Raw genomic sequence first — 21,157 nt, 5'->3', positions numbered from 1 at the left:
CCGTGAAACACGACATGCTGACATCCAACTTTCCAAAGTGACCCTTTTCCTCACTCCCTCCCAACTTCCCCAGCGGTTTCTCACTGTTGAGCGATCCCCCTCAGGCCTACCGCCAGAGACAAAAGCCCATACTGAGGCCCAGAATCCAAGGCCTGCGCTAACGCCTCTCCGCCGCCGCACTGTGGCCTCAGCCCAAAACCCCTACCCTCTCCTAATAATGCGTTGGGTCTCGTAAACAAACACCAACCAAATCTTGTGGCTACTCGTACAAGAAGGCCACCTGGTCTCACTTTAATTATATATATGTACACAATATGTCTTATCTTTCTGTCCCTCCCACCATCTCCCCCTGTTATAAAAAGCCGAGAGATATACAAAAAGAAGGTCGCCAGCACACGCACAAAGCACCAAACGAAGAACCAACACAACAATGGTGGGTATTTTGGACCAGTTCACAGCCTACAACAGAAACAAACACGCGCGCTCCGGCATGATGGGCAGTAACCATTCGAACATCGGCTCCGGGAAGACAACGCTTCTCTTTGCCGATGAGTACAGAGAAAAGAAGCAGGTGCCCGCGCCCGCGCCCGCGGGCGCGGGCGCGGGCGCCCCAATGCCTCTTGCCGACGGCCCAGCGGCCGCCGCCGTGCCGCTGCCCCAGGGCAGCGCCTTCCAGCCCGGCTCCCGCAAGGGCAGCCTGAGCGAAGCCACCGACAACCCCAACATGGTGGACTTGTCCACCTTGAGCCAGGGCGAGTTTGACCGCTTGAGAACCACACTTAGAAAGGGGGCCCCTAACAACAGAGTCAATTTTTGAAATGGACTTTGCGTCCATGGTGTCCCGCTGGTCTGCACTATTCGGCGGTGTGGGCGGCAGCCGGCCGCCCAGCCCGGCCGCGGTCCACGGCCGCCTCAGCAGAAGCAGCAGGCGCCAGCCGCAGCCCAGCAGCCATCCCTCCGAGGAGGGCATAGAACAATTGTTCTGGGACTGCACGTTGTCATACGGTCTATAACTAACACGCCCCTGCCGCCGGCTACATACTATTTATCTATCTATCTATCTATCTATCTACTCGGAGAAAGAAGATTGTTACCATACAGTACCAGCAAAAAAGCGAACAAAAAAGGGGGAAATTAGGATCACCACTAATTTTCCGCCAGCGCATGTGCTTTAAAGTGTTGAAGCATGTGGCACGTATGTGACATATGATTCCGCTAGCGGTAGTGCGGCGTGGTAGTGGTGTATATATGTATGTATGCAAGAGGGCGCTTTGGTTGCGTTTTTTGCGGTCCTTTTTAAAGCCTTGTCTGTTTTGCCTCTCTCGCTATTTTATATATACCAGTGTGTGTTGTACGTTGCGTGCTGTGCCTGGTGTAGTCGTTCTTTCTCACATACACGCTAGCGATAGTCAAAATGTTGAAAGGCAGTTGCTTTTACGTGGTTTGTTGTGTCGTTTCGTCCGTCAACGCGAGTGGTCCTCGAGCGTTGGAGGGTTTTGCAGGTCAAGAGGCAAGGGGGGCTAAGTTGCTGGATTTCCACCACGGAGACCAGCAAGAAGAACAGGTAGTCGGCGGTGGGATGACTAGCAAATACAGGGCTCTTCCGGGGTACTTCAGTGGGTTTGTGTCTGCGTCAGAGCCGGGGAGGAATGGTCTTGATGGATCCAACAACGAACACTTGCAATTCCTCCACGCGCAGTCGTGGAACGAGTTGTACGGTAGCATTCCAGACGATGCGAAACTGGTTATTCTTGGTCGCCACGGGCAGGGGTACCACAATGCTGCAGAGCAGAGTTACGGTACGCCTGCGTGGGACTCGTACTGGTCGCATCTCGACGGGGATGGCAACATCACATGGCTGGATGCGCGGCTCACGCCGCAGGGTGTGGAGGAGCAGATCGATGCTGCTCGCACCTGGCTGGTGCCCATGGTGAATGAGATTGGTGTGCCACAGCGCTTCTACACGTCGCCAATGCGCCGCTGCTTGGAGACCTACATCAAGTCGTGGGGCCAGGTGTACGACCACTTGCCCGTCGTGGGCTCGCCCAATGTGCCCGTCCACGTGTGCGAGAACCTGCGTGAGACGTTGGGAGTGCACACCTGCGACCGGCGGCTGAACCACAGCGAGGTGCTGTGCGCCTACCAGCACCAGGCCCTGGGCCATGCTGCAGTGGTCGACCTGCAGTACGAGGTCTGTTACCCGGAGGAGGATGCGCTGTGGTCGCCTGCTCATCGGGAGACCAGAGCTGAGATAGACCACCGTTTGGCCAGCGCCTTGGATGCTATATTCGAACGCCCCGAACGCTATGTCTCCATCACGTCCCATTCCGGCGCCATTGCAGCAGCGCTCAGAGCAATGGGGCACCCGCCTGTGTTGCATCTGCCAACCAGCGGCTTTGTGTTTGCTGTGGTAGGCCCTGTCGCGCCAGCGGCAGCTGATGCACCAGACGCATGATCTATCTATGTATCTATATCTACATTGTTATACGCTTAGTACTAAAGCAAACGAGTAATACATCGTCAAGAAAAAAGGCCGTCTCCGCCCTGCTGGCTCGAGCCGGTACCGGGCCGCCTGGCTATCAGGACCCTGCCGCCCTGCTTTTAATCGCCATTGAGCCTCTCCCCCGTCCACGTCCCTCCACGTCCAGTTTTGTGCGAAGTTTGCTGTTTCTGGGGTTTGAATACATTGTGACCTAGTTTCGAGAGTCATCGTTTTTAGAAAAATTTTCCAAATGACTCACCTAATAAAAAACAACACACAGCAGCTAATTTCTGATATATTCTTGTGTGCTATATATATACTGTCGTGTGTTCATAGTGTATATGTGTGTGGGGCACGTTTCGAATGCGGCAATGCTGAGTGGTAAGAAGAGGGTACTTTGGGCGATGATCAGACAGAAATTATTTGGCAGTTTTAGAAGGAGGGCAGCGGTAGCCGGGCTCATACATAAGAGGGGAATAAGATGTAGTGCGGGGTTGTGGAGTCCGAGTGGGACGACGAGAAGGGAGGCATGGGAATCATCTTCTTTGAAGGAGAGATATGGCGTGCAAGACGAAGTTAGGTCGTTTTCTAATAGTTCGATGGACAATTCGTTGGTTGGTCTTACCGGGGGGGAGATTTTTCACGAGATGATGCGTCGACACAAGGTGGATACGATTTTTGGGTTTCCTGGGGGTGCTATTTTACCGGTTTTCGATGCGATTTATAGTTCAGATGTTTTCAAGTTTGTTCTTCCGAAACACGAGCAAGGGGCAGGCCACATGGCGGAGGGCTATGCGAAGGCCTCGGGGAAACCTGGGGTTGTTTTGGTGACGTCGGGGCCGGGGGCGACTAATGTTGTGACGCCTATGGCGGATGCGCTGGCGGATGGAGTGCCGATGGTTGTTTTCACGGGACAAGTGCCAAGGTCTGCAATCGGGACGGATGCTTTCCAGGAAGCTGATGTGGTTGGGATTTCCAGGTCTTGTACTAAGTGGAATGTTATGGTTAATAGTGTGGAGGAGTTGCCGCGGCGTATCAACGAAGCTTTTGAAATAGCGACATCTGGTAGACCAGGCCCGGTGCTTGTGGATTTGCCCAAGGATGTAACGGCATCTGTTTTAAAATCGCCGATTCCGATGACCTCTACTCTACCTTCGAACACTTTGGAGGAGTTGACGAGGCATGTGGTCGACCAGCACACCGTGAAGACAATAGCTAATGCTGCTAAGTTGATCAATATGGCCAAGAAACCTCTCTTGTACGTCGGAGCGGGGATTCTTAACAATGAGCTTGGACCAAAAGTTTTAAAGGAGCTTGCTGAACGCGCTCAAATACCCGTAACGACTACTCTACATGGGTTGGGCGCCTTTGATCAAGATGATCCTAAGTCTCTAGATATGCTTGGTATGCACGGTAGTGCGGCTGCAAATATTGCGATACAAAACGCCGATGTCATTGTGGCGCTTGGCGCTCGTTTCGATGACCGTGTGACTGGTAACGTGGCCAAGTTTGCACCAGAAGCTCGTAAAGCTGCCGCTGAGGGACGTGGTGGTATCGTGCACTTGGAAATTTCTCCCAAAAACATCAACAAGGTTATTGATGCCCAGGTAGCTGTGGAGGGAGATGTTACTGCTAATCTGGCAAAAATCCTACCGTTGATAGACCCTGTCGAAACGCGACCTGAGTGGCTTGGCCAAATATATAAGTGGAAGGAGCAGTATCCATATGCTTATCAGAAGGAAACACCGGATTCGGGGATTAAACCTCAAACAGTCATTGCTCGGCTATCTGAGATTTCAAATTCCACAGGCAAGGACGTTATTGTCACCACAGGCGTGGGGCAGCATCAGATGTGGGCTGCTCAACACTGGCAATGGAAAAAACCTTGGTCATTCATCACTTCAGGAGGGTTAGGTACGATGGGATTCGGGCTCCCAGCGGCCATTGGAGCTCAAGTAGCGAGGCCGAACGCATTGGTAATTGATATAGACGGAGACGCTTCCTTGAACATGACCATCACAGAACTTTCCACCACTGTGCAAGCAGGAACGCCAGTTAAAATATTGCTTTTGAACAACGGAGAGCAAGGCATGGTAACACAATGGCAATCTTTATTCTACGAACATCGTTACTCGCAGTCTCACCAATTGAATCCGGACTTTGTTAAAGTCGCAGAAGCCATGGGCATAAGGGGCATGCGGCTGGATAAACAGGGAGACTTAGACTCTTCCTTGAAGGAATTTATAAATCATAAAGGTGCCGTTTTGCTAGATGTTGTGATAGACAGCAAAATCCCTGTGTTACCTATGGTTCCAGCAGGTAAAGCATTACACGAATTCATCGACTTTGATCCGGAAGTAGAAAAGGAACAAGCTGAATTACGAAATAAAAGAACAGGTGGTGCATATTAATCCTACATGCATAAGCAAACCTCATGCTGAATATTTATTAGATGTATAATATATATGCTGAATATACCCATTGGGTTCTCAAGGCCTTTTAGCCCATCATATGTAATATTCTAGATGTTTTTGACTTATAACTGGATAAATTCAACGAATGTTGCCTGAAGAGCCCCCAGTAAAGGCCCTGCCGTGCACCAATACCACTCTAATTGCCACTCATCATCGCTTTACCATCAAGAGTTGGTTTCATTGATGTTTGATGTAGTTCGTATCTTGCGATATCTAATTTTCTATTATTTCATATAGGGGACGACGTCGTATTTCTCCCTATAGTTCTTCTATAAAGGGCATCAATTAACTAATTAGTATCGATATTTAGTGGATATTTACAGATGGACTTGCATTTACATTAAATGCATAAATAGAATAGGTGTGAGATTGTTCAGATTTATCATAGCTACAGAGAAGTCGGTGCAGTAGGATGGCAATAATTAAGAGAGGTGTCCGGAATAAGACAGCTCAGCCACCTGTTAAGAGGTCAGCAAACATTAAGAAGGCGACGTTTGATTCAGGTAAGAAAAAGGAGGTTGGGGTTTCTGATTTGACGCTATTATCGCAGATAACAGATTCCCATATCAATGAGAATTTGAAGAAGAGGTTTCAAAATGGTACAATTTACACATATATTGGGCATGTGTTGATCAGTGTGAATCCATTTAGAGACTTGGGTATATATACGGACCAAGTGCTAGCGACATATAAGGGGAAAAATAGGTTAGAAGTGCCACCACATGTTTTTGGGATTGCAGAATCTATGTATTACAACTTGAGGGCGTATAATGAAAATCAATGTGTTATTATTTCTGGTGAGTCTGGAGCTGGTAAGACTGAGGCGGCCAAGCGGATTATGCAATATATTGCTTCTGTATCCTCGTCACATGAGCAGTCGATTGGTAAGATAAAAGATATGGTTTTGGCGACGAACCCATTGTTAGAATCGTTTGGTTGCGCTAAAACGTTGCGCAATAACAATTCTTCGAGGCACGGTAAGTATTTGGAAATCAGGTTTAATTCCCAATTCGAACCTTGTGCTGGTAATATTACGAATTATTTGTTGGAAAAACAGAGAGTCGTGAGCCAGATCAAAAATGAGAGGAATTTTCATATATTCTACCAATTCACGAGGGGTGCATCAGATACATATAGAAAGATTTATGGTGTTCAGTTACCTGAACATTATATTTATACTTCTGCATCTGGGTGCACTTCTGTGGATACTATTGATGATTTGGAGGATTACAAGGAGACTTTGAAGGCCATGGGGGTTATAGGGTTGTCCCAGGCAGAACAAGATGAAATATTTAGGATGTTAGCAGCGATTTTATGGATTGGCAATATCACTTTTGCAGAAAATGATGAGGGTAACGCTCAAGTTGGAGACACTACAGTGACTGATTTCTTAGCTTATCTTTTACAAGTGGATCCTGATTTGTTACTAAAATCGCTTGTTGAGAGGGTTATAGAAACCAACCATGGTATGAAAAGAGGTTCCATTTACAACGTTCCACTAAATATTGTTCAAGCCACGGCAGTTAGGGATGCTTTAGCAATGGCCATCTACAATAATTTATTTGAGTGGATTGTAGATAGAGTAAATGTTTCACTACATGCTTTTCCAGGTGCAGATAAGTCCATTGGTATCTTGGATATCTACGGATTTGAGATATTCGACCATAACTCTTTTGAACAAATTTGTATCAATTACGTCAATGAAAAATTACAGCAAATCTTCATTCAATTAACCTTAAAGTCGGAACAAGATGAATATGCAAGGGAACAGATCCAGTGGACGCCTATCAAATATTTTGATAATAAGGTTGTTTGTGACCTAATTGAAGCGAGAAGACCACCTGGGATTTTTGCCGCACTAAATGACTCAGTTGCAACTGCTCATGCAGACTCTAATGCAGCTGACCAAGCTTTTGCCCAACGGTTGAATTTCTTTTCATCGAATCCACATTTTGAGGCGCGCTCTTCAAAGTTCATAATTAAACACTATGCCGGTGATGTAACATATGATATCGATGGCATGACTAATAAGAATAAGGATCATTTACAAAAGGACTTGGTTGATTTGATTGGAACAACATCTAATCCATTTTTGTCAACCATATTTACGGATGGATCAGATAGAACTTCGAAAAAAAGACCACCAACCGCGGGTGACAAAATTATAAAGAGTGCCAATGAATTGGTAGATACATTATCCAAATCTCAACCTTCATACATTAGAACCATAAAACCAAATCAAACCAAATCACCAAATGATTACGATGACCAACAAATCCTGCATCAAATCAAGTATTTAGGGTTGCAAGAAAATGTTCGTATCAGAAGAGCAGGGTTTGCTTACAGACAAACGTTTGATAAATTTGTGGAGAGATTCTACTTGTTGTCGCCTATGTGTTCTTATGCAGGTGATTATACTTGGCATGGCGAAACTTTAGATGCTGTTAAGCAAATATTAAAGGACACATCTATTCCTACTAAGGAATATCAATTAGGGGTTTCTAAGGTGTTCATCAAAACTCCAGAAACTTTGTTTGCTTTAGAGCATATGCGAGACAAATATTGGCACAACATGGCTGCTAGAATTCAAAGGGCTTGGAGAAGATTCTTGCAAAGAAGAATTGATTCAGCCATGCGAATTCAGCGTGCAATAAGGGAAAAAAAGCATGGTAATAAGTTTGAAAAATTGCGCGACTATGGTAACAATTTATTGGGCGGTAGGAAAGAGAGGAGAGCTATGTCTTTGCTTGGCTATCGAGCATTTCTCGGTGATTATTTGTCATGTAATGAGCTGAAGTCTAAAGGTGCTTTCATTAAAAGGAAGGCTGGAATTGACGAGCATGTTATATTCTCTATTGATGGTGAGTCTTTGCATTCTAAATTTGGTAGATCTGCTCAAAGACTATCCAAGACTATAATATTAACACCAACCAACTTATATATTATTGGGAAAACAGTTGTCGAAAATCAACTTTCTTATTCCGTGGATTATAAAATTGATGTGGGCAGGATCCAATTTGTGAGCTTGACCAATCTACAGGATGATTGGGTTGGTATATTTGTGAATGGTGCAACTCATCCAGACCCCTTGATAAATACGTATTTCAAGACCGAATTAATTGCACATCTAAAGAAATTGAATAACCGTATCGACATTAGAATCGGTCCAACAATTGAGTACCAAAAAAAGCCAGGGAAAATACACATCGTGAAATCTCATGTAAACGAGACGGCTCCAAAATACGGGGACATCTACAAATCGAGTACAATTTCCGTTCGTAGAGGTCGTCCTGGGAATTCTGTTCAGCATAAGAAACCTACGGGTTTGAGTTCTTACGCTTCTGACTTTCCAAGTGCGTTAAACGGCAATCGTAGTTTTGCTACTGCTAATTCTAGACCAGTTCCACCTTCTCACACAAATACTCAAATTCCTTTTGAGGCCCAGCACCACAAGAAGGCTCCAGAGCCCTTACCAAATGTGAATAGGAAACCAGTACAACATCCTTCCATGCCAATTTCAAACCATGCTGCCAATGCTGCCAAAGCTGTATATCGTCCCGCCCGCCCTGCTAAGACAGCAGGACATGAACTACCAGCACAAGTTCGCCACCAAGCTCCACAGCAGCAGCAACAACAACAACAACATGCAAAACAGCCACAAAATCCGTATGCCAAAAAACCTGTTAACTCATCAACACCCGGTAAGACGCCTGTTCAGAGACCAAATCTAGGAACTTCTACAGAATCTGCGAAGACCGCCCCACCATCACCACCCCCTCCTCCCCCACCTCCCGCAGCTAAACCCGCCGAACCTAGATATCAAGCTGCTTATGATTTTGCTGGAACCGGGTCTGGAAGTGAACTACCTTTAAGAAAAGGCGACATTATCTACATTTCTAAATCGGATCCTAGTGGTTGGTCACTTGCTAAAACATTAAACGGTTCTAAAGAAGGCTGGGTCCCCACAGCTTACATCGTGGAGTACAAAGAAACTGATAATGCGCCAAAGCCTATAAATACTCCTGTCCCACCAAACTCTGCTGTTGACTCGGATCCTACTCCTGCCTCAGGCTTTAGTGCTGGATTAGCAAGTGCATTGGCTGCTCGGGCTAACAAGATGCGCCATGAAGATTCTGAGGAGGAAAAAGATAATGAGGACGACGATGACTGGTGAAGCTACATTATCTGGACTATATGTAATTATGTAATATAGAAATCGATTAATTAGATATATATACTTCAATCTTTTCTAACTATATCAATGAACCTTTCTCCATTTTATTCTAAATTCATTAGCCTTATATTTTTACATAATTGATGTTATAACTGCTTACTCGAGCAAAAAAACATGAACGCAATGAGACATAAATAACTGTAGAAATGCTGCTTAAGATATAACATAAACACATGCGAGTAGAATCGATTTACTTGGTTTCCAAGAATATCATTGAGGGGCGATAGAGCTTGAACAAAGTGGTAATTTCGATATAGCTGCTGCTTCGTTTCTTAGTTTCCTACTATTTTATGAGAAGTTCCATGAGCAGAATTAAGGATGGATATATGTACCACATGATAAAGGCAAATATAAGTTTCAGGATATATTATAAGCAAGCGTTCATCAACGGGGAAGTGTTCACTTGAACATCAACTCAATTACTGCATTACATCCGCTCATTCTAAGTTCTCCCTTGGCGCGGAATACCCGCAGTTAACGTTAGCCTGAAAAATTACAAACAAATCATGACGAATCCATATAAGACCAACACATCGAAAAGGCCTGAAACGGTTCATTTCTTATTCAGTTAGAAAATCAGGTCATCTGATCTTTTGAATTTAAGTGTTGTTGTCGGAAGTCGTTTTTGGAAGACGTTTGGTAGTAATTTACCAAACTAGTTGAATTAACCAAAACCCAAAGTCGTTTTACAACTGCCATGGCAAGCTCTGGTATAGAAAGTAATATCCCGATTCAAGATGTGCAAAATGATCACGAACTAAAAGAGGATTCTGCATCTACTTTAAGTGCATCTAAGAAGAAGATTGCTGAACAAAATACTCAGGATTATTATGACTTCATCATGCCGCAACTTCAGATAACTGAAACAATACTGGAACTAACGGAACAGGTATTGCAGCAACAGGCAAGTTATATCTCACGTTATATTGATTTCTTGAACAAGTATATCAATTATCAAAGAAAGGTTACCACTCTTAGATTTGAACGAGCTACGTTGATCAAATATGTTAAGAAGCTGAGGTTTTTAAATGATTTCCTGTATAATTATAAGCCTGATTTTTCTACTATTGGAAATCCATTGCAGAACTTGGTCAAACCTTTGGGATCATTCTTTATTCGGTATTTGGAAATCATAGATTTGCTGAATTACTATCTTACACAGTCTTTACGAAGTGAGACTATTTCTAAGACGTTAAATCAAGACTTGGTGTTGAGCCCAGGATCTATTGCAATGGTTGATAAGACGTACAGGGTATATGTGAAATTTGTTCAGTGGTTTATCGAGTCTTCTTCCTCGGTAACCACTGGAGATCTAACCATGGAAGTTGTTCAATTTACGAGGAAATGTGCCATGGAGGATGGCATTGATCTTGGCGAGACAGATGATGTGTTGCTACAAGAAGTTCAGCTGGTGACGAGTTCTGAAGAGTTCGAAGACCTTTTGGATAAATGGAAGCAGGTTCTAAGTTTCCAATGCACTGACCTTGATGACACTTTTAATGAAAATGTCAAACATTGGAGTCAGCTATTTGATAAGAGGAAGGACAAATAGCACTTCAGTTGCAGAGTAAACTTCAATTATATATATATGTATGTATGTATGTATGTATGTATACGCATTTCAAATCAACAGGTGAATAATGAAATATATTAATCTAGTACACTTAAACCTATGTTCTGAGCAATTATATTAAAAACGGTACAAGCTATTTATCCTACACATTTCCTAGATGAGAAATCAATGTAATTTCTAGTATTCATCATCGTCTTCCTCCTCATTATCTTCCAACTCATTGCTATCATCCGTATTATTTCTGTTGGGCTGGGGATAATTATAAGATACCATAGAAGAGGCGATATGAGCAGTCGCTCTTGGAGCAGAAATATTTTCAGCATTTGGATACCCACTTCTACTAGGCGAGTTGCAAGAAGATGGTTCTAGACTTCGTATTCTTTCTTGGGTAATCAACTCTCTAGTTGTTTTTCCGACTTGTTTCAATTCTAAACTGTAATCACCTGGGGTATCCATCTTCTTGGATAAATAGACATATAGTTGTGACAGTGTCAAACAACACCGTCTGCCTTTAAAACAATTATTTCCCAGCCTCATATTTTCCACCACTCGAATTGCCATCTTTCTTGTAATCTCAAGTGGCAGGTTATATTTTGCGGGATTTTCTTTTATATCGTTTATCTTATTGATAATGCACATTCTTTTATGGAAAAAGGTCCTTTCCTTACTGGAATTCCTCCAAGTGGAACCAAATCTTCTTTCCAAGGACATCACGGATGGTTTGCCTCTCAAACCTTCGTAGTATTCTCGCGCTAAATCAGTCACAGACCGAATAGCCCGATTCATGCGATACGTCGGGAAATCATCAGGGGGAACTCTACTATTGGTTTCTGCAGACACATAGTTTTCCGAAACCTCCTGCTGTCTTTGAAGTAGCAGCTGTTCAACCGACCGCTCATCCTCAAATTCACTCTTCACCCTATACCCTGGTCTTGTTTCTAAAGCCATCCTATCCCGTATCCAATCCGCCTGTCGTCTCTGCATCTCCCGTCTCATATTATCAACTAACAGCTCCGACTGGTTAACAGCCATCGCCTCACTTGCATCACAGTTTTCATTCGAATGGTCCACAAACCTAATCCTATCCCCCGTCATTACCCCAATGATCTCCTTGAACACCTCCTTCATCGCATTGACCTCCTTTAAACACTTGCTAACTTCCTTAAATCCCTGATCCATCTTCTTGTACTCACTCAAATAGAACTCCTCTTGCTCCTTCGACAGCTTCTCCACCTTAGAGTCAAGCTTTTCCTGCTGCTCTTGTATCTTCGTTATCTGATCGAGTACCAGTCCCTGTAATTCATCCGTACTTCTGTTGAGGTCCGTGTTCGTACCCGTATTATTAGAAAGAACACCAATACACGATGATGTCGAACTTGACTGCTGCGGCCTATCCGCATTATTCTGCCTAGCACTAAACATGCCTCCCTCTAAGCTACACTGTGCTGTAAACTCGTTTGAACTTCTTGTTTTGTTCTCTTGTTACTCTAATTATTTGTTGCAAAGAGGGAGGCTCATGTCCGATACGGATTTTGGTATATTACGGAATAAAGATGTTTCTTTTGAGTAGAAAGCTCAATTGCCTAATCACCACACCGCTGGTTAACCTCAAAAGGAACCAAATAAGAGCTGCCTATGCCTAAAATCATTATAAAAGGTCTTTACCACTTTAAATCATTACTAATATATACCCTGTTATACTAACCTACATATTTTTCTAGTTTATCAAATTGTTCCTGCATCTTCTCTTGATCTTGGCCAACTGCCTTCTTGTGACGATTTATGGGGCAGCAGTTTAGTCCCTACTGCGTCGTCCAGTGATTTGATCTCCTTCCTTAGTGATACCGTGCTGTGCTCCAAGGCTTTGTAGTATTCCTGTACATGTTGTTCAAGATTGGGCTTAAGGTTTTCATGTCCTCTTTTGAGTTCGACTAACGTAGATATGCTTTGTTGTGCGTGCAGGAGTATGGAGCATAGTTCGTTTTCTATTTTATCCAGAGACCTCAATCTCTCTTTTACAAACTCTGGCTGGGGCATTTGGGGTCTTTATTATTCGTTTGTGAGCAGGAGATGGTGGGGGGCTGGTGAGTGCTAGTGGCAAATTTTGAGACTACGAAAGATTAAAATCGAAATTTTGATGTTTGTTCTAACAGTGGTTAGCCACATGTCCCGACCAAAGCATACTTCTATGTATATATATAGACAGGTATCTATGAAGATTGGCCAAACTAGCGATTAAGCCAAATGTCTATTGATCTCAGATTGAGTAGAATCAGGAATTTGTTGAGGGTTGTTAATAATCCGCACTATGGGCTGAAGTATCTTCATATTACTGGAACCAATGGGAAGGGGTCGGTATGTTCTTATTTAGCCTCTGTGTTGCAGAAACAGGCGGCCAGGCCACTAGTGGGGAAGTTTACGTCGCCACACCTGGCGTACGTTAATGAGAGTATCACGGTTAATGATGTGCCTATCTCGGACGATGACTTTCGTTCGATCAAGCAGGATTTGTTGACGTCAGATAGGTTTTCTTGTTCTGAGTTTGAGATATTAGCTTGTATTGCCTTTAAATACTTCCAGAAACGACGGGTGGACTGGTGTGTGCTTGAAGTTGGTGTCGGTGGGCAGCTGGATGCTACGAACGTTGTTCAAGGAAGAGATAAGATATGTGGGATTACCAAGATTAGTCTTGATCATGAGGGTCTGTTGGGTAGTGGGTTGACGAGCATCGCTGCTGTTAAGTCGGGGATTGTAAGTGAGGGTGTTGAATTTACAGCAGTCGATGGTACTAACGACGGGGAGGCGGTTGCTGTCATCAGAAGGAGATGTGACGAGATAGGATCTCAGTTGAAGTTGGCGTCTTGCAAACCCAATGGGCTTATTGAAACAGACTCTTGGGGATTGGTAAACACCCAGAATCTTCCCTTGAATGGGGAATATCAAGTCCAGAACCTTTCAGTTGCACTCTCAATGCTTGATTATTTACAAAAATGCCAAAAGATCAGTATAAATACCGACCAGTTGATGGCGGGGATTGCGTCCGTTAGATGGCCCGCACGTTTGCATCATACGCAGCTGAAGTATAGCAAAGATGATGGCGCTTTGCCGGTCTTGATGGATGGAGCACATAATGCCAGTGCTGCCGTAGAATTGGAAAAGTATCTCACCAAACACTACAGAACTGGTGGACAAGGTCGCTTGGTTTTCATAATCGCCGTCTCAGAAGGCAAGACCCTGGACACTCTGTTGAAGCCTATAATCCACAAACAGGACCGAGTAGTAGTCCCTTCTTTCGGTCCCGTGGAGGGGAGTCCGTGGGTTCATCCTGTGAACCCAGTAAGCTTGGCTGAGGCTGTAAAGCAGTATACTGACAGCGTGATTGTTAAGGAAGATCCTGCTGAGGCCGTCAAATACGTGGCACAAGTTTATCCCCAAGAAAAGGTGGTCATCTGCGGATCGCTGTATTTATGTGGCCACCTAATAAGAAACCATGATAGTAATATGTCAGCATCATCCTCAGACAATTGAAAAGTTTAACGCATATTGTCATGGCCTTGGTTTTTTCTTTTAGGGCTGGACATCAACAAACTGACAACATCTCTTTTCATTGGAGTCGATCCTTGAACAGAGGGAGTAATCTCATTTTCCTTTTTGATTATTGTTTCCTCCTCCCGTTTTAAAGCCACCGTTGATTGAGGCACATCAATGATCTTCTCCTTCTCTCGTTTTTGACCTTTGAAGAAACTTGCAATTCCTTCTTTTAAAGGCTCTACGAGATACTTCTCGTTGTTTGTAATCTTACCCACATCTGTGCTCACTCTATAACTGTATACTTCTTTTGAATCAAACGTTGTCTCAAGAACCTTATACAGCTCATCCGCATTCCAGGTATGTTTTTCATCGTTCATCCATAGTTCCCATTCTTTCGTATTTGGTTTCAGAACTACAGGCATTCGTTCATGCAGCCAGTTCAAGCCATCAGGGGCAGGTCCTGTCACAATTGTGTAACTTAAAACGTTGGAACCGTCCTCTTTCTTAACTTCGTCGTACATTCCAGCCAACAACATAACGTTGCCATCGATTCGCCTTACTAAGTATGGTACCTTCTTTCCACTGGGCAACCTCTTCCACTCGTAGTAACCGCTGATGGGAACCACACATCGACGATATTCACAGGGTAATTTCCACATTTTACTTGTTAACAATGACTCCAAACGTGCATTAAACGTTTTATAAGGTTGTGCTTTGCTTAAATCCTTGGTCCAATAGGGTATCAGCCCCCAAATCATCATGCATAGAGAATTTGAGTGGTACACAGGTGCTTTGTGGGTCGGACCCACATTATAAGATGGGGTAAACCTTGCAGAAGGCTCACTCACTTTAATATTATAAGCATCAAATTGAGCTAAGAGTTCATCAGCATTGACATCCAATGCATATCTGCCACACATATCACTATTAACTGCAGTTTCATAACCCTCCTGAGTTCTTCTTAATCAATCTTTGTGATTTGAACGGAAAAGGTAACTAGCTAATCTCAAATCAAAATATTTTTCTATCTTTTTATCACAAATGCAATAACTGGAGACCCAAACGATAGCTGAAGAAAGCTTAAAGTTTCAATGCTCAACACAGCCCAAAAGAGGTTTCCTTTCATAAGGTACTGAATTTCAGGGACGTTCAGATTCAAGCCTTTTCTGTCGTTTCTTTTTCGCAGCTACTATACTTCATCGCAACAGAGGCTCACACAGAACAGATGGAATACCGCTCTCCTCTTGACCGGTGGGCTATCGGTAGTCTCATTTGGATTATGGTGGGCATATTGGCCCCATAATACATTTCCACACTCCGTTGCTAAAATACTTCGTAAAGCTTTGTGGGAGGAGAGTGATAAAAAGAACCATGATTATCAATCTGCGTTGAAATATTACATTGATGCTCTAGAGGAATGTGACAAACTGGGTATGGATCGTATATTGGATGAATATACAGGGATCGAATTGAAGATTGCTGAGATGTACGAGAAATTAAGTATGTTTGAAGAGGCACATAATGTCTATTTGGAGATGTTACATCGCTACTACGAAGCATTAATCACCGAAGGAAGGATATCAGATAGTAAAAGACCGAAATATATCCAAAAAGACTTGCGAGTCTTAATCAAGTGTCTAGAAATGAATCAGGATTTGCATCTTGGAAAAAGGCTTCTTCTAACACATTTATTGTTACCACAGGAAGAAGTGTTGGTTAAATCGCCAGAGTTGAAGTTGTTCTTTGACCGCAGAAAAGAGGAAGCAAGAAGTGTCACTGACAAAGAGGTGTCTCAGCAAAAAAGATGGAAGGATTTTAAGTCACATATCACTGAAGAGAACCTCAAGCTAGACGAGCTCGGCAACATGATTGTAGACCTGCAAAAGGATAGCAGCGCGTGGCATCCCTTCAAAGAGGAGTTCTTCACTGCCAGAGACTTGTACACAGTGTATTGCCTATCTACAAATGACCTCACATCTGCCTTGAGTTGTAAGATGACCACTCTTGAATGGATGGTGATGGCAGATATGCCCCCAGGACAGATATTGCTGTCACAAGCGAACTTGGGCTCATTGCTCTACTTAGAAGCAGAGAGAACCGAGGCACTTATTTATAAGAAAGAAAAAGAATTGCGAAACAAAACTAAATCAGAATCCGATATAAAAGACCTGAGGACATTGAGCAGCAAGCGCAGCATCCTAATGGATCTTGCTACTACTTCATACCAGAGTATCATTACTTTCACTAAGAAAAACAACAAATTAAGATTCCACTCTAAGGATTTAATGGATCCTTCCGCTTCTCAAGCAGTCGCACTGTCCACCTATGGGCTAGGTGTGATTAATTTGCACCAAGGTGTTCTAACGAAAGCTGAGAGACTACTAAAAGATGCCATTTCTTTGGCAACTGAAGCTGATTTCCACGATTTGTTGAAGGAAGCCAACCAAGAACTTAACAAACTTGATATTGCCAAAAAGGCGAAACTCAAAGAAGAGAGCAATGTTACCATGAGCGATTCCGCCTAACCTTAAAAAGTCATATATTTATAATTATATAGTATTATTTCTATAATCTCTTTCCAGCCTCTTTTAAACTAACCACACAATGTTTTCTATTATTGGAATTTCAAAGTCTTCACCTTCTGGTCTATTTAACTGCTGCGCTTACATATATTGAAAAAGTTCGCGATCTTCACTTGTACTATACTTTAAAGTCTTAATTAGAATAAAGCCAAGATCTAATTGCATTTACTTATCAGTTATCATGATAAGGATATCAAGATGCCTCAAGCAATATCCGAAAACTGCTCAACTCAGGGTTTTCGGTAGCAGTGCTTTAACTTTCCTTCAACAGAATATACATCAGGAAAAGCTATCATTGCGCAAGGTTTTCGACGATCAGCGGTTCTGGGAGACTATAAATTCGTCCAACTATCAACATAGTAAACAATCTCAAGAACGTAAGCTCAAGTTTTGGACTAAGCCCAGGAAATCAGTTGTCGAAGGTGATACTGGATTATTTCAAAATCCGTATTTAACCTCACCGGATGGACTCCGTCGTTTTGCTAGGAAATCTAGGAAGGATGCAGAAGCTATAGTGAAACAATTGCGAGAAGACACATCTTTTGATGCTCTGAAGAGCTATATCATAAGGTTAGACCAGCTTAGTGATATTCTGTGTCGAGTTATTGACCTGTGTGAATTCATTAGGGCATCTCATCCGGATGACAACTTTGTGACAGCTGCTCAGGAGTGCCATGAGGAGATGTTTGAAATTATGAATGTCTTAAACACCGATGTTGTATTATGTAACGTATTAAAGGAAGTTTTGACAAATGAGTCCATACGGAAGGAACTAAGCAGTGAGGAGATCCGTGTGGGTCATATTCTACTGGAGGATTTTGAGAAATCGGGGATTTACATGAATCCCAAAGTTCGTGAGCGTTTTATAGAATTGTCTCAAGTAATCAGCATTGTTGGCCAAGAATTCATAACAAATACCGAATACGTTGGTACCAGTTTTGTCGAAATAGAAACAGATGTGTTGGAAGCCAGTGGAGTCAGTCAAATGGTACTTCAGCAACTTTCAAAGGATTTGAGCGGTAAGTTTTATAAAATACCAACCTACGGTTATTTGCCATACTCCATCATAAGAACTTGTCCATCTGAATATATAAGAAAGAAGGTCTGGACCGCTATGTATTCTTGCCCTGAGAAGCAGATTAAACGGTTAAAGAAATTGGTACGATTAAGACAACAATTGGCGCATATCATGGGGAAACCCGATTACGCAACCTACCAGCTAGAAGGCAAGATGGCTAAGTCACCGAAGAACGTAAAAAATTTCATGAATACTCTGATAGAATACACCAAGCCATTAGCCATGGAGGAACTAAAACCTTTAGCAGACATGAAGCATGATAATCATTGCAAAGATGCATCAGAAATTTTGTCTTCAGTGAGACCATGGGATCGCGATTACTTCGGTTCTATGTCTTTATTAGCTCAACCTCGGTCAGTCAAAACAATGAGTTTTCAATCCTTGAACTGTTATTTTTCCTTGGGTGTCGTTATCCAAGGACTTTCGGATCTATTCCAAAGTATTTATGGTATCAGGTTGGAACCGGTTGTCGCAAAAACGGGTGAAACATGGGACCCAGAAGTTCGTAAAATACAGGTTATATCTGAAGCAAATGGCGTGATTGGCGTGATTTACTGTGATTTATTCGAAAGGCAGGGCAAAACACCCAATCCAGCTCATTTCACAGTTTGTTGCTCCCGCCAAATTTATCCAAATGAGACGGATTATTCCACAATACAGGTAGGCTCCCATCCAGATAAAAGTAAATTTCAAATGCCCGTCATCTCTTTAGTCTGTAACTTTAGCCATACGCAGGCAGATGATGATTCCATATGTTTGTTACAACTCAGTGAAGTGGAAACACTATTTCATGAAATGGGCCATGCAATGCACTCTATGTTAGGTAGAACACAATTGCAAAATATTAGTGGTACTCGATGTGCAACTGACTTTGTTGAGTTACCTAGTATTTTAATGGAACATTTTGCTAAAGATCTGCGAGTGTTGTCGCGTATATCGAGTCATTATGCAACTGGAGAGCGTGTCCCCAAGGAAATGCTAGTCAACTATCAACAAGAGAATCGTTTCTTAGAGCATACAGAAACCTTTTCGCAAATAAAAATGGCTATGTTGGATCAGAGGTTGCACAGTCTCACTGATAATAGCGAGGATATCGTAACAGTTTATCATGGATTAGAAAAGGAATTACAAGTTCTCGTAGACGACAGAAGCAACTGGTGTGGGAGATTTGGCCATCTATTCGGTTATGGGGCGTCTTATTACAGTTATTTAATGGATCGTGCAATTGCGGCCAAAGTATGGAATCATCTATTCCAACATGACCCCTTCAGTAGAGCTGGAGGTGAGAAATTCAAAAATAGTGTTCTTAAATGGGGCGGTAGTAGAGATCCCTGGAGGTGCATCGCAGATGCACTTGATGAACCCCGGCTAATAAATGGCGACAACTGGGCTATGAGATATATCGGTGAGGTAAAAAACATGTAAATAGATAAATACATCAAAAATATGTTCAGCCATTTTTATTAATAGACCTATCTACCCAAAAATCTGATTTACTAAATTAACTATACACAGGCAGTATAAAAGCCACTAAGAAATTTCTTAGTTAGCGGTCATGACTTGCCAGACTCTGATGACGTTGTCGGTGTAACCGGCAAACAAAGTTTGACCGTCAGCGGACCAAGCCAAAGAGATGGCATGTGGTTCTTGAGCCTTGGCGTAACCAGCGAATTCTGGCTTCAAGTCATCGACAGGAAGTCTTTGTTCCAAATCGAAGATCTTGATACCAGAGGCAGTGGCGGCGGTCAACCAGTATCTGTTAGGAGAGAAAGCAACAGCGAAAACCTCGTCCTTGGCATCCAAAGAGTACAAAGCAATCTTTGCGTTCAAGTTCCACAACATGATTTGACCGTCCTTACCAGCAGAGGCAAAGATAGATCCATCTGGGGATGGAGTAACGGTGTTCACGTAGTTGTTGTGACCAATGAAGTCAGCTTCAATGGTGAAAGATTGCAAGTCCCAGACCTATAATACACTAAAGTTAGTAAAACGCACCCCGAAAAATTGAAATAAAATTCCCATAAACAGGCTATCATCAGAGATCTTGGTGATAAATAGTATATCTCATTCGCTGCAAAAACAACGTCCGAAGTAGCAAATATAATAGAATCATCATTTGATAGCACCGTATATAAAAAAATTGAATCCCCACGAAAAAATTTAAACATACCTTAACAACCTTGTCCATACCAGCAGAAATAACAGTGACTGGATCGTCAGCGTTATCCTTTGGAGCAATTCTAACGTGTGAAACCCAGTCGTTGTGGCCCAACAAAGTGACGACACACTCACCAACAGTGTTCCAGACCTTGACAGTCTTGTCACGAGAAGCAGACACAATTTGGGTGGCACCAGCATCGATGGAAACAGACATAACGTCAGACTTGTGACCAACAAATCTGATGAGACTCTCACCGGAAGCCAAGTCCCACAATCTCAAAGTCTTATCCCAGGAAGCAGACAAAGCATACTTACCATCGTTGGTAACGGTACAGTCCTGAATGATGTGGGAGTGACCCTTGAAAGACTTAACAGGAACACCATATTGTTGGTCCTCACCAGTCAATCTCCAAGTGATCAAAGTCTTATCACGAGAAGCAGACAACAACATGTTTGGTTGAGCTGGGGAGGTGGCCAAAGAAGTGACCCACCCATTGTGACCCTCCAAGGTACCTCTTAGGACTAGAAATTCTTTAGTAGACATCGCTAAGTGTTATTTTACAATCTCCAACGAGTTAAAATTATCCAATATTCCAGATCTTAAAACTAAGTACTCTTCATTCAACAATTGAAAAATTTATACTTCTTTTCTGAACGGCTATGCAGGCCTCGAGAACTTTGCGTGGGCTCGAGAGATGTTCAAATTGGTGTATGGGTTCATGATATGTTTTAGATTCTAATATCCGACCTCCGATCCGTGCTGAAACTTACGCTGAAGGGTGTAAAGATGTAGGAGAAATTTCTCGCATGTTGACCTTGTGACTGCGCACATCCTAACATTTTTGGGAAAACATCTTACTACAAAAAGTGTAAAAATATCAAGACTATAAACGTTACCCGGTCGTCATATTATGGACAGATAGTAGATGGATGCCATGAATGGCATCCATCTAATATATGACGTACAGCTCTTTGCACGAAAATCAACATGCTCTGGTTCTAGGACGTCGGACCACGCTAACTGGTTTTAATTGACTAGAGTG

General features: G+C 43.0%; 10 protein-coding genes and 2 further genes across 10 annotated transcripts; 7 read left to right on the top strand and 5 right to left on the bottom strand.

The window, feature by feature from the left end:
- Positions 1–352: 352 nt before the first annotated feature.
- Positions 353–970, bottom strand: Ecym_6109 (uncharacterized protein; the record flags this gene model as incomplete). The annotated part of the gene is made up of 1 exon (XM_003647272.1): positions 353–970. One exon carries the CDS (start codon positions 968–970, stop codon positions 353–355), a length of 618 nt encoding a protein of 205 aa, XP_003647320.1.
- Positions 971–1,414: 444 nt separating this feature from the next.
- Positions 1,415–2,455, top strand: PMU1 (putative phosphomutase; the record flags this gene model as incomplete). Its single annotated transcript, XM_003647271.1, has 1 exon — positions 1,415–2,455. The coding sequence occupies one exon, from the start codon at positions 1,415–1,417 to the stop codon at positions 2,453–2,455; it is 1,041 nt and encodes a 346-aa protein (XP_003647319.1).
- Positions 2,456–2,823: 368 nt separating this feature from the next.
- On the top strand, positions 2,824–4,893 carry ILV2 (acetolactate synthase catalytic subunit; the record flags this gene model as incomplete). The annotated part of the gene is made up of 1 exon (XM_003647270.1): positions 2,824–4,893. The coding sequence occupies one exon, from the start codon at positions 2,824–2,826 to the stop codon at positions 4,891–4,893; it is 2,070 nt and encodes a 689-aa protein (XP_003647318.1).
- Positions 4,894–5,368: 475 nt separating this feature from the next.
- On the top strand, positions 5,369–9,130 carry Ecym_6106 (myosin family protein; the record flags this gene model as incomplete). The annotated part of the gene is made up of 1 exon (XM_003647269.1): positions 5,369–9,130. One exon carries the CDS (start codon positions 5,369–5,371, stop codon positions 9,128–9,130), a length of 3,762 nt encoding a protein of 1,253 aa, XP_003647317.1.
- Positions 9,131–9,887: 757 nt separating this feature from the next.
- SHE2 (She2p) lies at positions 9,888–10,742 on the top strand (the record flags this gene model as incomplete). The annotated part of the gene is made up of 1 exon (XM_003647268.1): positions 9,888–10,742. One exon carries the CDS (start codon positions 9,888–9,890, stop codon positions 10,740–10,742), a length of 855 nt encoding a protein of 284 aa, XP_003647316.1.
- A 198-nt stretch (positions 10,743–10,940) lies between these two features.
- EUC1 (Euc1p) lies at positions 10,941–12,185 on the bottom strand (the record flags this gene model as incomplete). Its single annotated transcript, XM_003647267.1, has 1 exon — positions 10,941–12,185. The coding sequence occupies one exon, from the start codon at positions 12,183–12,185 to the stop codon at positions 10,941–10,943; it is 1,245 nt and encodes a 414-aa protein (XP_003647315.1).
- Positions 12,186–12,463: 278 nt separating this feature from the next.
- Positions 12,464–12,800, bottom strand: Ecym_6103 (the record flags this gene model as incomplete).
- Positions 12,801–13,007: 207 nt separating this feature from the next.
- Positions 13,008–14,291, top strand: Ecym_6102 (bifunctional folylpolyglutamate synthase/dihydrofolate synthase; the record flags this gene model as incomplete). The annotated part of the gene is made up of 1 exon (XM_003647266.1): positions 13,008–14,291. The coding sequence occupies one exon, from the start codon at positions 13,008–13,010 to the stop codon at positions 14,289–14,291; it is 1,284 nt and encodes a 427-aa protein (XP_003647314.1).
- Positions 14,292–14,296: 5 nt separating this feature from the next.
- On the bottom strand, positions 14,297–15,214 carry Ecym_6101 (putative peptide hydrolase; the record flags this gene model as incomplete). Its single annotated transcript, XM_003647265.1, has 1 exon — positions 14,297–15,214. One exon carries the CDS (start codon positions 15,212–15,214, stop codon positions 14,297–14,299), a length of 918 nt encoding a protein of 305 aa, XP_003647313.1.
- Positions 15,215–15,385: 171 nt separating this feature from the next.
- Positions 15,386–16,819, top strand: Ecym_6100 (the record flags this gene model as incomplete).
- A 238-nt stretch (positions 16,820–17,057) lies between these two features.
- OCT1 (metalloendopeptidase) lies at positions 17,058–19,379 on the top strand (the record flags this gene model as incomplete). Its single annotated transcript, XM_003647264.1, has 1 exon — positions 17,058–19,379. One exon carries the CDS (start codon positions 17,058–17,060, stop codon positions 19,377–19,379), a length of 2,322 nt encoding a protein of 773 aa, XP_003647312.1.
- A 117-nt stretch (positions 19,380–19,496) lies between these two features.
- Positions 19,497–20,658, bottom strand: ASC1 (40S ribosomal protein RACK1; the record flags this gene model as incomplete). The annotated part of the gene is made up of 2 exons (XM_003647263.1): positions 19,497–19,919; positions 20,125–20,658. 2 exons carry the CDS (start codon positions 20,656–20,658, stop codon positions 19,497–19,499), a joined length of 957 nt encoding a protein of 318 aa, XP_003647311.1.
- Positions 20,659–21,157: the final 499 nt, after the last annotated feature.

The sequence above is a fragment of the Eremothecium cymbalariae genome, chromosome 6 (assembly GCF_000235365.1).
Source record: "Eremothecium cymbalariae DBVPG#7215 chromosome 6, complete sequence".
Taxonomy (NCBI): Eukaryota; Fungi; Ascomycota; class Saccharomycetes; order Saccharomycetales; family Saccharomycetaceae; genus Eremothecium; species Eremothecium cymbalariae.
Note: the sequence above shows the minus strand (reverse complement) of the source record. Positions and strands in the feature narration are given on the sequence as shown.